This window comes from Cololabis saira, chromosome 5 (genome assembly GCF_033807715.1).
Source record: "Cololabis saira isolate AMF1-May2022 chromosome 5, fColSai1.1, whole genome shotgun sequence".
Taxonomy (NCBI): Eukaryota; Metazoa; Chordata; class Actinopteri; order Beloniformes; family Belonidae; genus Cololabis; species Cololabis saira.
Window position 1 is genome coordinate 650538 of NC_084591.1, and position 14400 is coordinate 664937.

General features: G+C 40.2%; 1 protein-coding gene across 1 annotated transcript; it reads left to right on the forward strand.

Moving 5' to 3' along the window:
• The first annotated feature begins 499 nt into the window (after positions 1-499).
• On the forward strand, positions 500-13722 carry alkbh3 (alkB homolog 3, alpha-ketoglutarate dependent dioxygenase). Its single transcript, XM_061720718.1, has 9 exons — positions 500-573; positions 1662-1848; positions 3374-3408; positions 3797-3844; positions 4593-4696; positions 6540-6628; positions 6703-6912; positions 8468-8566; positions 13276-13722. Exons 2-9 carry the CDS (start codon positions 1672-1674, stop codon positions 13399-13401), a joined length of 888 nt encoding a protein of 295 aa, XP_061576702.1. The 5' UTR covers positions 500-573; positions 1662-1671; the 3' UTR covers positions 13402-13722.
• Positions 13723-14400: the final 678 nt, after the last annotated feature.

The window sequence follows — 14400 nt, forward strand, 5'->3', positions numbered from 1 at the left end:
ACTCTAACAGGAAGAGTGTGTTAAAATGTTGAATATTGAGCATCTTGTGAAGTTATATTTATATATTTATAATATATTTAATATTACGATTTTATTCTCGTAATATTACAACTTTATTCTCATATTATCATGACTTTATTTTCGTAATTTCCTTCTCTTTTTTTTCTTAGTTTGGCCCTAATACTCTGTTGTAAAAATCCAGCATCCCCCCTGATTGTTTTTTACAACTCGAGTACTGGAGGAACCAGAGAAAGAAGTGAACTAGTGGCAGAGCTGCAAGAAATAGGCGTGAAAGCAGTAACAGTTAAAAGTATTTTGGAAGTGGGATCGAGTGGGAGTTTATTTCATTTCTGTATGATACTGGGCTGATGAGGAGAATATGGTGTGAGTTTTTAAGATCCAGCAGGTGGCAGCAGCAGCAGTGAAACTAATTGCCGTAAAACTCCGAAGAAAAAGAAGCGTCCGGAACCTTCGTTCCGCCCTCCGCTGGAAGTCGGACCTGTTTCCCTGCGACACACAACAACCGTCCAGATGCGGCGTTTTCTCCTCGACTAGTGAAGCTTTCTCGTCTCGGTGGGTTTTGGACTTTAGTCGGACTTTAGTCCCCGAATGTTTGTCTTTTATCCTTTAAGAGGAACATTAACGCGGGTTTGAGCTTCTTTATGTGATAAACTTCCGTGTTCGGTTATCGATCCCAGACCACGTGACCTGATCACTCAGATCTGCGCAGCCGCAGTTCTACCAACACATCCAATTAGGGTTTCCACCTTTCAGAAATAGAAATAAGGGACGCACTGATTTCAGCAGGAGCCAAAAAAAGCCCCAAAACGCATAAACTGAATAAAAATGTGTTTATTTTATATGAAAAAAGAAAATGCTTTGATTTAAAGTTTAAAGTGCTTTAATAGCATTGAACTTGCATGACTGTACAGACAGAAAACCATAAAGCAACTGATATATCCTCCTATGCTACGTATGTAACATCAGCCCAGATGTAATATAGCCTACAGGTGAAGAATATTGTGTAAAAGTTAATTTATTTCAATAATTCAACTAGAATATGGTGTAAAAGTTAATTTATTTCAATAAATATGGTGTAAAAGTTAACTTATTTCAATAAATATGGTGTAAAAGTTAAATTATGTCAATAATCCATCTAGAATTTGGTGTAAAAGTTAATTTATTTGAATAATTCAACTAGAATATGGTGTAAAAGTTAACTTATTTCAATAATTCAACTAGAATATGGTGTAAAAGTTAATTTATTTCAATAATTCAACTAGAATATGGTGTAAAAGTTAATTTATTTCAATAATTCAACTAGAATATGGTGTAAAAGTTCATTTATTTCAATAAATATGGTGTAAAAGTTAAATTATGTCAATAATCCATCTAGAATTTGGTGTAAAAGTTAATTTATTTCAATAATTCAACTAGAATATGGTGTAAAAGTTAATTTATTTCAATAATTCAACTAGAATATGGTGTAAAAGTTCATTTATTTCAATAATTCAACTTAAAAGGTGAAACTAATATATTACCTAGTCTTATTACATTCAAAGCAAGATATGTTAAACCTTTATTATTATTTGGGGTTTTCATAAACTGTGAGCCATAACCATCAACATTATAACAAATAAAGGTCTCCTGGTCTCCTCCAGGTCTTCCTGGATGTCTGACAAGCGGCAGCGGGCCCGGGTCCAGGGCTCGTGGGCCCGGCAGCCCCCCCGGCCCCCCCGGGCCCCGGCTCCAGCAGATACAGCCGGCCCCGCCGGGCCCTCCGGGTCGTCCTGGGGCTCCTGCAGCCAGACGGGACCCCGGACCTTCCAGTTCCACCAGCCTGCAGAGGTAAAGCCTCCACCCGGGTCCATGTTTGGGTTTGAAACTCCTCCAGTAGTTTACATGGAACTTTAATTCAGAATTAACATTAAATCTGATTTAAAACGAGTAAAAATGACCACGTAAACACCTAATTCCCAATGAAAATGGCCATTCTGAATTAAACTTAGTTCTGAAGTGGCTGGTTTATTCTGATTTTAAATCCCAATAGAATAATTTGGTGATCGTGTATACACTCATTAAAAACAAAAATAAATATATACATACATACATACATAAAAAAAAATAATAATAAATGAATAAAATAAAAAAAGAAAAGAGAAAAAAAGTAAAAAAGAAAAAAGTAAAAAAATAAAACAAAAATAAAAAAAATTAAAATAAAAGAAATAAAGAAAATAAAAAAAATGTATCCACTCATTCCTCTTTAAATGAATTCCGGTCTTTCTGCGCTGCTCGTTCCCTTGCCCGTCTGTCTCCATGACGATTACCGTATTACCTGAATATAAGACGGTGTTTTTTACATTGAAATGAGACTGAAAAAGAGGGTCGTCTTACATTCAGGTCTAGACGTTATACCCATTCACACCGCTAGATGGAGCCAGATATCTTTAAAGCGGATGCTGAATTTAACTCCCCAGGACAAAGGAACCCCTGTCACAAAGAAGAAAAATAAAAATAGTATAAGAAAGAAAAGAGAAGAAAATAAGAGAAGAGATAACAGAAAATGGAGAAACGTAGTTTCTCCAATCTGGAGAAAAGAGGGTGTAAGATCGGCAGGTGAACCGGCAGCTGAGGAGAAGTTATGATGCAAACTTCAACATGATGGTTGGAATGAGGCAAAATAACAGGCTTTTTCTCTACAATATATTGTTATAATCATTTGTTTCAGATGTTCTGTCATTATTTTCTGTAGAAAAATTTAATTTGGTGTTCAAAAAGTCTTTCTTCAAACTTGAGTCTTGAAAAAGAGGCTCGTCTTATAATCGGGACAATACGGTATATTCTGTCTGTCTCCATGATCTTATATTCCACTGGACTGGTTTTCCTAACAAAGTTAAAGATGCAGCAGCAGTAAACGCTGGTCAAGAGCAGAGACCATTTATTTAATAAATAGAAATCATTAAAAGAACAGATGGAAACAGGAAACATCAACATGGTGATCTTTTCAAAGTTGTAGCGGCTAAGTTAGTTTTTCTTCCGGTAGTTTAACTTCCGGTCCCCCCCCTATCCAATCAGAACCTTCCGGTCCCCCCCCTATCCAATCAGAACCTTCCGGTCCCCCCCCTATCCAATCAGAACCTTCCGGTCCCCCCCCTATCCAATCAGAACCTTCCGGTCCCCCCCCTATCCAATCAGAACCTTCCCAACCCCCAGACCTGGAGAGGAATTGGAGAAAGACCATCAAACCTGTTTCCATGGAAACCTCCATTCACAATTACTGTTTCCATGTAAACTCCAAGGAAAATACTTTAATTCAGAATTAAAAACATCATATAACTGTGGTCCTTGTTAACCTGGTTTTGTTTGGTTGCAGCCGGTCAGAGCCGTCCCCCCGGAGAAGCTGATCCAGTGAGTTATTGACTTATTTCATCCTTAAACATTTACCTTCTCTTAACGTGTTCAAACATGTTAAAATCAGTTTTCACAGAACAATGTCATTGTTTTTAATCAAGTGTCATTCTTGTCATGAATTCTTTTTAGCTTTCTGATCCTTGTATGTTTTATGTTTGTTTCTTGTTTTGATATTTTTTATATATATTTATTTTTTATTTTTTGTAAAGTTACTTGTCCTTTTATGTATTTTCTTTTATATGAAACTGAATGTATTTTTTTGCTGCATCTTGACCAGGACTCCCTGGCAGAAGAGATGTTGTATCTCAATGGGACTAAAAAAATATTGATCACTAACCTGATCACTGATCACTAACCTGATCAATAAGCTCTTCTTGTCCCACAGACAGGAGGGCGACTACGAGATCAGCCACGGCCCGTCAGGAGTTTCACGGTGAGTCCTGGTTACTGAGTAGAGCTGATCATCGTTATTGATGAGCTGATCATCGTTATTGATGAGCTGATCATCGTTATTGATGAGCTGATCATCATTATTGATGAGCTGATCATCGTTATTGATGAGCTGATCATCGTTATTGATGAGCTGATCATCATTATTGATGAGCTGATCATCGTTATTGATGAGCTGATCATCATTATTGATGAGCTGATCATCATTATTGATGAGCTGATCATCATTATTGATGAGCTGATCATCATTATTGATGAGCTGATCATCGTTATTGATGAGCTGATCATCATTATTGATGAGCTGATCATCGTTATTGATGAGCTGATCATCATTATTGATGAGCTGATCATCGTTATTGATGAGCTGATCATCATTATTGATGAGCTGATCATCATTATTGATGAGCTGATCATTATTGATGAACTGATCACCATTATTGATGAGCTGATCATCATTATTGATGAGCTGATCATCGTTATTGATGAGCTGATCATCATTATTGATGAGCTGATCATCGTTATTGATGAGCTGATCATCATTATTGATGAGCTGATCATCATTATTGATGAGCTGATCATTATTGATGAGCTGATCATCATTATTGATGAGCTGATCATCGTTATTGATGAGCTGATCATTATTGATGAGCTGATCATCACTATTGATGGTGATGATGGTACCATGTGGTGGTGGTTCTGATGGACCGGTACCAAACCCGTCTCTCCCCCAGGCTGCGTCTCCGACCCGGGTTCGTCCCCACAGACGAGGCTGACGGGATGTTCAGCCGACTGTTGGAGGAGCTGCCCTGGTCCCGGAAGACCGGCTACCGGCAAGGTGGGTCGGAACCTGAACCTGAGCCTGGTACCGGGTCAGAACCAGAACCAGAACCTGGTACCGGGTCAGAACCAGAACCTGGTACCGGGTCAGAACCAGAACCTGGTACCGGGTCAGAACCAGAACCTGGTACCGGGTCAGGACCAGAACCTGGTACCAGGTCAGGACCAGAACCTGGTACCAGGTCAGGACCATAACAATTTAAAAATGATATACAAGATCTTCCTCCTTCTTTTCATAATTTATTTTGTGTTAATTCTGATATTCATTCTTATGCTACAAAGACTTTTTAATTAAATAATTTTAATTTAGCGTTTTGTAGAACATGGAAACATCAATCTTTCATCACTTGTGGAATTCACTCAATAAATCTCTTAAATCATCACCGTCCTTGCCAATATTCAAAAAACATTTAAAGAACTTTCTTATTGTTTCATCTTGGTAATGTTTATTATTTAATCTGAGTTACATTTACTTTTGTTTTTATGTTTTTTTACTCCCCCTTGTGTAAGCTTTGTTTTTTATTCATATATGAAAGGATTCTATATAATCCACCAGGCTTCTTCCTTTCCTTGCATATTATTTCATTGTTTTTAATTTATTGTTCAATTTGTCTTATATTGCTAAATAAATAAACTAAACTAAACTAAACTAAACTAAACTAAACCTGAGCCTGGTACCGGGTCAGAGCCTGGACCAGGTGTGGTTGATGGTAGGGCTGGGCCATATATCCAGATTTTAATATATATCAATATATTTTCAAACGCAATATGGTACGAGACAATATCGTTTATATTTATAAAAAAAATAATAATAATTTTTTTTTTTTTTTTTTACTTTTTTTTTATGATTTTGATATAGCTTATTTTGTGACAAATGGACTTGAATGTTTTATTTGAGATTGTCACAAATGTTTTGTTATTTGCACAACTGTCAACCTCAGTGGAAAAGTCTGCCTGTTACTGTCTACATTGTATTAATTACAGTGTATTTTAATTTAATTGTTATGCAGGAAAGGGATATTTGTTTTATTTTATTCAAGAAGCATTTTTATTCTATATATGCAGGCAGTTTATTTTTATTTCATTTGTTTTATACATGTTGATATTGTGCAGACCTCTGTTAATAAAGGAACCTGTGTGACATTTGGCACGAGGCTTTGTATTAAAACTGACTGTTTTTTTAAGAAATGAAGCTAACAGAGATGCTAACAGAGATGCTAACAGAGATGCTAACAGAGATGCTAACAGAGATGCTAACAGAGATGCTAACAGAGATATATATTTTTTTTTAAACTTTATTCAACATTTCAAAATTACAAAATTCCTTTGAGGAAACATTAGTTTGCAACTGAAACATAAGTTAACAACACACAAGCGAATATGTAACTACATTTTTTCCAAGATAAACTTCTAAAATTAAATAAAAGAAAATAAATAAAATAAATTAAAATAATAAAAAGAAAATAATCACAGGGTTTGCCTCAGAAAAAAATGAAGCTAACGGAGATGCTAACAGAGATGCTAACAGATGTTAAAAGAGATGCTAACAGAGATGCTAACAGATGTTAAAAGAGATGCTAACAAAGATGCTAACAGAGATGCTAACAGAGATGCTATGCTATAATGCTTTGGGGGAAACCCCAAATATGGCACAGAAAAAATATGGATATATATCGAGTATCAACATTCAGCTAGAAAATATCCAGATATGACTTTTTGATGGTTCTGTTCTGGTTCTGATCCGGTCCAGGTGAGGCTGATGGTTCTGTTGTGGTTCTGATCCGGTCCAGGTGAGGCTGATGGTTCTGTTCTGGTTCTGTTGTGGTTCTGATCCGGTCCAGGTGAGGCGTACCAGGAGCCCCGGCTGACCTGCTGGTTCGGGGAGCTGCCGTACACGTACGCCGGGTCCACGCTGGCGGCCAACGCCCAGGTGAGATCCGTTACCCGTTACCTGGTCCCCCCGTTACCTGGTCCCCCCGTTTACCTGTCCCCCCTCCTCCGCAGTGGCACCCGGTCCTGGTCTCCCTGCTCCAGGCGGTCCAGCGGTTCAGCGGCTGCACCTTCAACTCCCTGCTCTGCAACCTGTACCGGGACGGACACGACAGCATCGGCTGGCACAGCGACGACGAGGCCTCGCTGGGGCCCCGGCCCACCATCGCCTCCCTCAGCCTGGGGGACACCCGGGTCTTCGGGCTCCGCAAGCAGCCGCCCCCGGTGAGAGGGGGTCCCAGGGGTCTCAGAGGGGTCCCAGGGGTACCAGAGGGGTCCCAGGGGTCCCAGGGGTCTCAGAGGGTACCAGGGGTCCCAGGGGGTCCCAGGGGGTCTCAGGGGGTCCCAGGGGGTACCAGGGGGTACCAGGGGTACCAGGGGTCTCAGGGGTCTCAGGGGGTCCAGAGGGTCTCAGGGGGTCCCAGGGGGTACCAGGGGGTCCCAGGGGTCTCAGGGGGTTCCAGGGGGTCCCAGGGGTCCCAGGGGGTCTCAGGGGGTCCCAGGGGTCTCAGGGGGTCCCAGGGGTACCAGAGGGGTCCCAGGGGTCTCAGGGGGTCCCAGGGGTCTCAGGGGGTCCCGGGGGTCTCAGGGGGTCCCAGGGGTCTCAGGGGGTCCCAGGGGTACCAGAGGGGTCCCAGGGGGTACCAAAGGGTCTGGGAGGGACGGGGTTCTGGGATCATAAAACCCGGTCTACCGGTCTACGGGTGAGGGGACCAGAGTTATTATCGTTCACGAAAACGAACGAAATAACGAAAACTAAAATTGAAAAAACAATTTTGTTAACTAAACTAAATAAAAACGAAAATTAAAAGACAAAAACGATAACTAACTGAAACTATATTGCGTGTTTAGAAAACTAACTAAAACTAACTGAAATTATAGATATAATTTCCTCCGTTTTCGTCCCTGTCAATATAAGACTCTTGGTTTGATCAATTTATTCCACTCTGGCTGTTTATCTCCAACTGGCAGCTACGGCACCTGAACGCCTCACGGTCCGTGACGTCAAAACTAAAACTAAGCATTTTTGAAAATATAAAAACTAGCAAACCCACACTAAAAACGAATGAAAACTAACTGAATTGAAGGAGAAAAAGTCAAAACAAAATAAAACTAAACTAAAATGAAAAATTCAAAACTATTATAACCCTGGAGGGGATCCATTGGAATCCACTGGAGTCCAGTGGATTCCTCTGGAAATCCAATGAATTTACCATAAAAATTCATTAAAAATCACGCGTTGTACGCACATTAATGAAATCAAAAGGATATTTTCACATCACAGTAAAATATATTTTTACGAAGTTTGAAGTTAATTGGACATGGCATGACAAAGTTATGATTTATTTGAAGATGAAAACATATTTTGGAAAAAGTGAGTGACAAAGTTCTCCAAAACCAATACGTACCAACGTATGATTTTTTTAGTCCTGTCGAAAGGTTTCTGAATCTGTTTTATTTTAATTTAATTGTCCTAAGACAAAACCTCTGATTTTTAATTATTATTTTACCAGAAATTCAGAGTGACGTGAAATGGCAATTCCTTTTAAGTTATGAGTTACATAGAGAAACACGAGGACCCGGTTCTTTAAGGACCCGGTTCTGACCCGGTTCTTTAAGGACCCGGTTCTGACCCGGTTCTTTAAGGACCCGGTTCTGACCCGGTTCTTTAAGGACCCGGTTCTGACCCGGTTCTTTAAGGACCCGGTTCTGACCCGGTTCTTTAAGGACCCGGTTCTGGTTCTGGTTCTGGTTCCGGTCCTAACCCTCTCCCCCCCAGGAGGACGGGGACGACTACACCTACGTGGACCGGATCCGGGTCCCGCTGGTCCACGGGACCCTGCTGCTGATGGAGGGGGCCACGCAGGATGACTGGCAGGTAGGCCCCGCCCCCTCTGACATCACACAGGATGATTGGCAGGTAGGCCCCGCCCCCTCTGACATCACACACGCAGGATGATTGGCAGGTAGGCTCCGCCCCCTCTGACATCACACACACAGGATGATTGGCAGGTAGGCCCCGCCCCCCTCTGACATCGCACAGGATGATTGGCAGGTAGGCTCCGCCCCCCTCTGACATCGCACGCAGGATGATTGGCAGGTAGGCCCCGCCCCCTCTGACATCACACAGGATGATTGGCAGGTAGGCTCCGCCCCCTCTGACATCACACAGGATGATTGGCAGGTAGGCTCCGCCCACCTCTGACATCACACAGGATGATTGGCAGGTAGGCTCCGCCCCCTCTGACATCACACAGGATGATTGGCAGGTAGGCTCCGCCCACCTCTGACATCACACAGGATGATTGGCAGGTAGGCTCCGCCCCCTCTGACATCACACAGGATGATTGGCAGGTAGGCTCCGCCCCCCTCTGACATCACACAGGATGATTGGCAGGTAGGCTCCGCCCCCTCTGACATCACACAGGATGATTGGCAGGTAGGCTCCGCCCCCTCTGACATCACAGAACCACCTGGTTTTAGAGGATCCATCAGGTCTGGGGGGCCCTCTTCCAGGATCAGGTTCACTCTAGTCCAGGGGTCGGCAACCCATTTGTTTTAGATCCATATTGGACCAAAAACACAAAAAACTAATATGTCTGGAGCCGCAAATGAATGAAAATGAAAAGTCTTGTATCAGAATTAGAACGAAGGCAAATGGTGAAAGGAGAAATCTCAAGAAAAAAGTCGAAATGTCGACAAAGAAAGAAAAGAAATGTCAAGGAAATAGTTGAAATTTGGAGAAAAAAGTCGAAATGTTGAGAAAAAAGTCAAAATTTCGAGAAAGAAAGAAAAGAAGATAAAAAAGGAAAAAAAAGGTCAAACATTTTTGAAAAAGCTCCAGGAGCCACTAGGGCGGCGCTAAAGAGCCGCCCGGTAACCCTTTCTTTTACAGAACTGTAATAACCAGGTAATACCATGGTAATTACACTGTAATTACCTAGTAGTACCTTGTATTTACAAGGTAATTACATGGTAACTACCGGGTAATTTACCCAGTAAGTACTAGGTAATTATTAAGTATTTTCTTGTACCATGTAATTATGTGTATTTACCATGTAATTACATGGTAAATACCTGGGTGTTTAAACTAAACATTACTAGGTAATTACAAAGACATTAGATGGAACTATGAGGGAAATTACAGGTATTTACTAGGTTAATATTGGTAACTACCAGTCAATTTACCATGTAATTAATTATTTCTAAGTAAGTACCAGGTAATTACTAAGTATTTACATTGGGCATTGGTATATACATTGGGCACTTTATTTTGTGTTTGAATATTTTGATTCTGGTTTTAGTGTTGTCGGTTGGACAATATGTTATGCGGAAGTAAGAGCTTTAACAAGTGTGGATGTTTTACTTTAATACGCCTCGAAGTTGATTAAAACAACTTGTGCTGGATTTGATTCGTGACTCATCCTTTTTTTGCATTAAATAACTGAAAGTAACTTTTACTCAAATTACATTTTAAATGAAGTACTTTTGTACTTTTACTCGAGTAAATTTTTAGATGAGTACTTTTACTTTTACTTTGAGTAGGATTTAAGCAAAGTAAAGATACTTTTACTCAATTACAATTTTTCAGTAATTTTTCCACCTCTGGTATTTACCCAATAAGTACAGACATTTTTACCTGGCTTTTACTCAGTAATTAAAGTGAAACTGGACTGTAAAAGAAAGCGTGTGTTGTTTCTATAATATTACCTGGTACTTCCTCATTAAGTACAGAAATAATTACCTGATATTTACCCATTAATTAAAGTGAAACTGGACTGTAAAAGAAAGGGTTACCGGGCGGCTCTTTAGCGCCGCCCTGGTGGCTCCTGGAGCTTTTTCAAAAATGTTTGAAAATGGAAGTAAATGGGGGAGGGGAATATATTTTTGGTTTTAATGTGGTTTCTGTTGGAGAACAAACATGACACAAACATCCTTAACGTTTTCCAATGCTGTAAAAATGTGTAGAATAAATATTACATTTCAACATTTCTGTTAACGAAGATTTGTACGGAAGAGAATCAGGGCCAGGCAGGAGAAAAAACATTTGAGAGGGGAAGATTTTTTTTTTTTATTGTGCACTTAGAGAAAAAAGCCGAAATGTCGAGAAAAAAGTTTAAAAGTCGAGAAAAAAGTCAAAATTTCGAGACTTGAATTTTTAGTCGAAAGGATGAGAAAAAAGTAGAAATTTCGAGATTAATGTTGAAATACAATTTCAAGAAAAAATTGAAATGTCAAGAATAATATTTAAATACAATTTCAAGAATAAAGTTGAAATTTTGCCTTTTTCCTCAACATTTCCATTTATTCACGAAATTGTATTTCAACATTGATCTCGACATTCCAACTTTTTTCTTGACATTTGGACTTTTTTCTCGAAGTGCACGATAAAATAAATCTTCCCCTCAAATATCTTTTCTCCTTCAGGCCCTGATTCTCTTCCGTAGAGGATTCAACGTTTCTTGGAGCAAATCATTTGCATTTATCGCCTGAATGTTTGCTCTGTAGCCAGAAGTTGTCCAATAACTAAAACAGTCATGTGGAAAGACATTAGCTACATTAGCATGCTACATTAGCATGCTACATTAGCAGCTACATTAGCAGCTCCATTAGCAGCCGAAGACCCAGTTCTAACTAATATAGAAACATGCAGCATGTGTTCCTTCATTCTAAGGTTTATACAAGACTTTTCATTTTTTGCGGCTCCAGACATATTTGTTTTTTGTGTTTTTGGTCCAATATGGATCTAAAACATTTTGGGTTGCCGACCCCTGCTTTAGATGAAAACGTTGCTGCTTAAAACGCAGAGAAAGACTTTATATAACAGCTGCAGGATGATAAACAAGAACTGAAGTAGGTAAAGAAATTAGATGGAGTGATAAAGAAGGTGTGATGTGGGGAAGAGACTCCACGACGTTCACACAGTAAATGAAGAGCGAGGGATGAAGGAGCTGTAATGAAGTCAGACCAGGTGAAGGGAGGATAAAAGCCCGATGAAGGGAGGATAAAAGCCCGATGAAGGGAGGATAAAAGCCTGATGAAGGGAGGATAAAAGCCTGATGAAGGGAGGATAAAAGCCTGATGAAGGGAGGATAAAAGCCTGATAAGGTCACTGGTGGTTTATGGGAGTTTCCTGCAGGACCAGGACAAAGACTTCACTCCAGGACCCGGTCCAGAGGGAGAAGATCAGCCGGGTCGTTAGTCTCTCTGAGGGGGGCGTGCACATTTTTGCGCAAGGTGCAAAAACGTGCGCGCTTACCCCCATCCGGAACGCATTGGGAAAACTTTGGGGCCTCACCACTCGCACACCGTTACTCGAAAAATTCTGAACTGATTTAGAAAGTTGTAGGCCCTGAATTTAACTACAGTCCTGTGGATTTTCAGAGCGATCGCACAAATAGTTTTTGCACGAAGTGCAACAACATTTCCAAATTTCCAAACTAATGGAGAACTCATTTTCCCATGTATTTCTATGGCGCCATTCAAAGCGGATGGGAAAATGTCAAGAAAAAAGACAAAATTCACCTTTTTTCTGAGTCACGTATCTTTCTCATACTTGCACGTAGAACTGTCATTCAAACTTCAAAACGGAGGAAAACTTATCTTCTCTCTCCAAACCCCAAACAGCTTTTTCTTAAAACGTACAGTTTTCAAGATATGAGCGCTCGAGCGAGGACTGGAAATCACTTTTTTGTCAAATTTAGAGTGAAGCTCTAATTTTTTAGAGTGAGAGAAACATTCCAAAAATGACCTTATTTTTTATTTGTAACTCGGCTCACGGCCAAACCGTAAAAGGTAGACAGATAATTTTTGGTCAGAATTTAGACATACGTTTTGGGATTCATAAAATGTGACTTTGACAGACGGGGTATGCACAAAATTCAAATGGAGGGGCTAACAGCCACGCTAATTCCTGCCTCCATTGACTGCAATGTAATAAAAAAAAATTTAAAGTTTTCTTCAGAAAAATCTCACTTTGTTTTCGAACTGCTGTTACTAACACATTTTAAGGAATATCTGAATAAAATTAAGATTGTCAGAATCTGCCAGGTTCTGTGTCTCTCACGATGTCTTTATTTTTCTCCTCATTTCTCCCCATTAGTTTGGAAATTTGGAAATGTTTTGAAAACTATTTTTGCCATCACTCTGAAAATCCACAGGACTGTAGTTAAATTCAGGGCCTACAACTTTCTAAATCGGTTCAGAATTTTTCGAGTAACGGTGTGTGAGTGGTGAGACCCCAAAGTTCTCCCAATGCATTCCGGATGGCGCTAAAAGCGCACGTTTGTGCACGTTGCGCAAAAACGTGCACGCCAATCGCTAGTCATAAAAAAGTCATAGCACACGATTCCCGCTTAAGGCGCACGTTTCTACGTTTTTACTTTTCCCGTTTTCTCAAAGCTGCGGGACTAGTTACGCGCCGAAGTTTGTCCGGAAAATGAATAAGTTGAATAATAAACCCGCAGGATAACATTAGTGCCACGGCTGCGCCAGAGGCATTCCTCCACCAGGTTTTAGGTTTTTTGCTGAAATATTCCCTGACGTTCAGAACCACATCTGTCTGTCTCTCTCTCCCTCTCCCTCCAGCACCGGGTCGCCAAGGAGTACCACGACCGAGGCCCGCGGGTCAACCTGACCTTCAGAACCATCCACCCAGAACCGGAGGGGCTCCGGCCCGGTACCAAGCTGCGCTTCACCGCGGGCCGGACCTAGACCCCTCGGTACCAGAACCAGGTCCAGACCTGGACCTGGTTCTGGTCCAGTTCACAGAACCGGTTCTTCACGTGTGACGAATAAAGTGATTTATATTTTTGTTAAACTTTAATTTAAACTTCAAACTTCAGGCGGGACGTGTTTATTGGTGTCTGAACCGGGCCTGGGCCGGTACCGGGCCAGTACCGGGCCCGCCCTGGAACTGGACCTTCCTCCTGCTCTCTGGACTCGGTTCTGCCCGGATTTGGACTTTTGGACTTTGATTGATGGTTCTGTAAAAGTTGAATAAAGGTGTTTCTACTGACCCGTCTCTGTCCCGGTCCCACCAGAACCAGAACCAGAACCAGAACCGCTGAAGGTTCTGAAGGTTTTAACATTTAAACGCTTAAAAAGTATAAATTAAATTAATGTGGTTTTTAGATTTTTAGTCCTTTTTTCTGAAGGGATTCCATGGCTTGAGTGCTAACGACCAGCTAGCTAACGACCAGCTAGGTAATGACCAGCTAGCTAAGGTCAGCTAGCTAATGACCTGCTAGCTAGCAGTAGTCAACCAGTTTACATGGGAACTTAAATTCCTCTTTAATTCAGAATTAAAATTAAATCCGATTTAAAATGAGTAAAAATGACCATGTAAACACCTAATTCTGAATGAAAATGGCCATTTCGAATTAAACTTAATTCTGAATTAAGTGGCTGGTTTATTCTGATTAAATCCAAATAGAATAATTCCAGGAAATCCAGGAAAAAAAGTAAAAATTAAATATTAAATACAAAAGTTAAAATAAAAGAAATAAAGAAAAAAAAGAAAAGTTAAAATAAAATCGAAAAAAATAATAGAAAATTAAAATGAATAAATAAAAAAAAATGTATCCACTCATTCCACTTTAAATTAATTCCGGTGATTTTAAATCCAAATAGAATAATTCCAGTAAAAAAAAAGTAAAAAAATTTAAAATAAAAGAGTTAAAGAAAAGAAAAAAAATAAAAGTTAAAATAAAA

What these genes read in the sequence shown, in the direction of transcription:
- alkbh3 (XM_061720718.1), top strand. Translation starts at nt 1,672, where the DNA reads ATGTCTGACAAGCGGCAGCGGGCCCGGGTCCAGGGCTCGTGGGCCCGG. An exon ending in CCCCCGGAGAAGCTGATCCA is followed by an intron (nt 3,409 to 3,796) that starts GTGAGTTATTGA and finishes CTTGTCCCACAG; the next exon opens with ACAGGAGGGCGACTACGAGA. An exon ending in GAAGACCGGCTACCGGCAAG is followed by an intron (nt 4,697 to 6,539) that starts GTGGGTCGGAAC and finishes GATCCGGTCCAG; the next exon opens with GTGAGGCGTACCAGGAGCCC.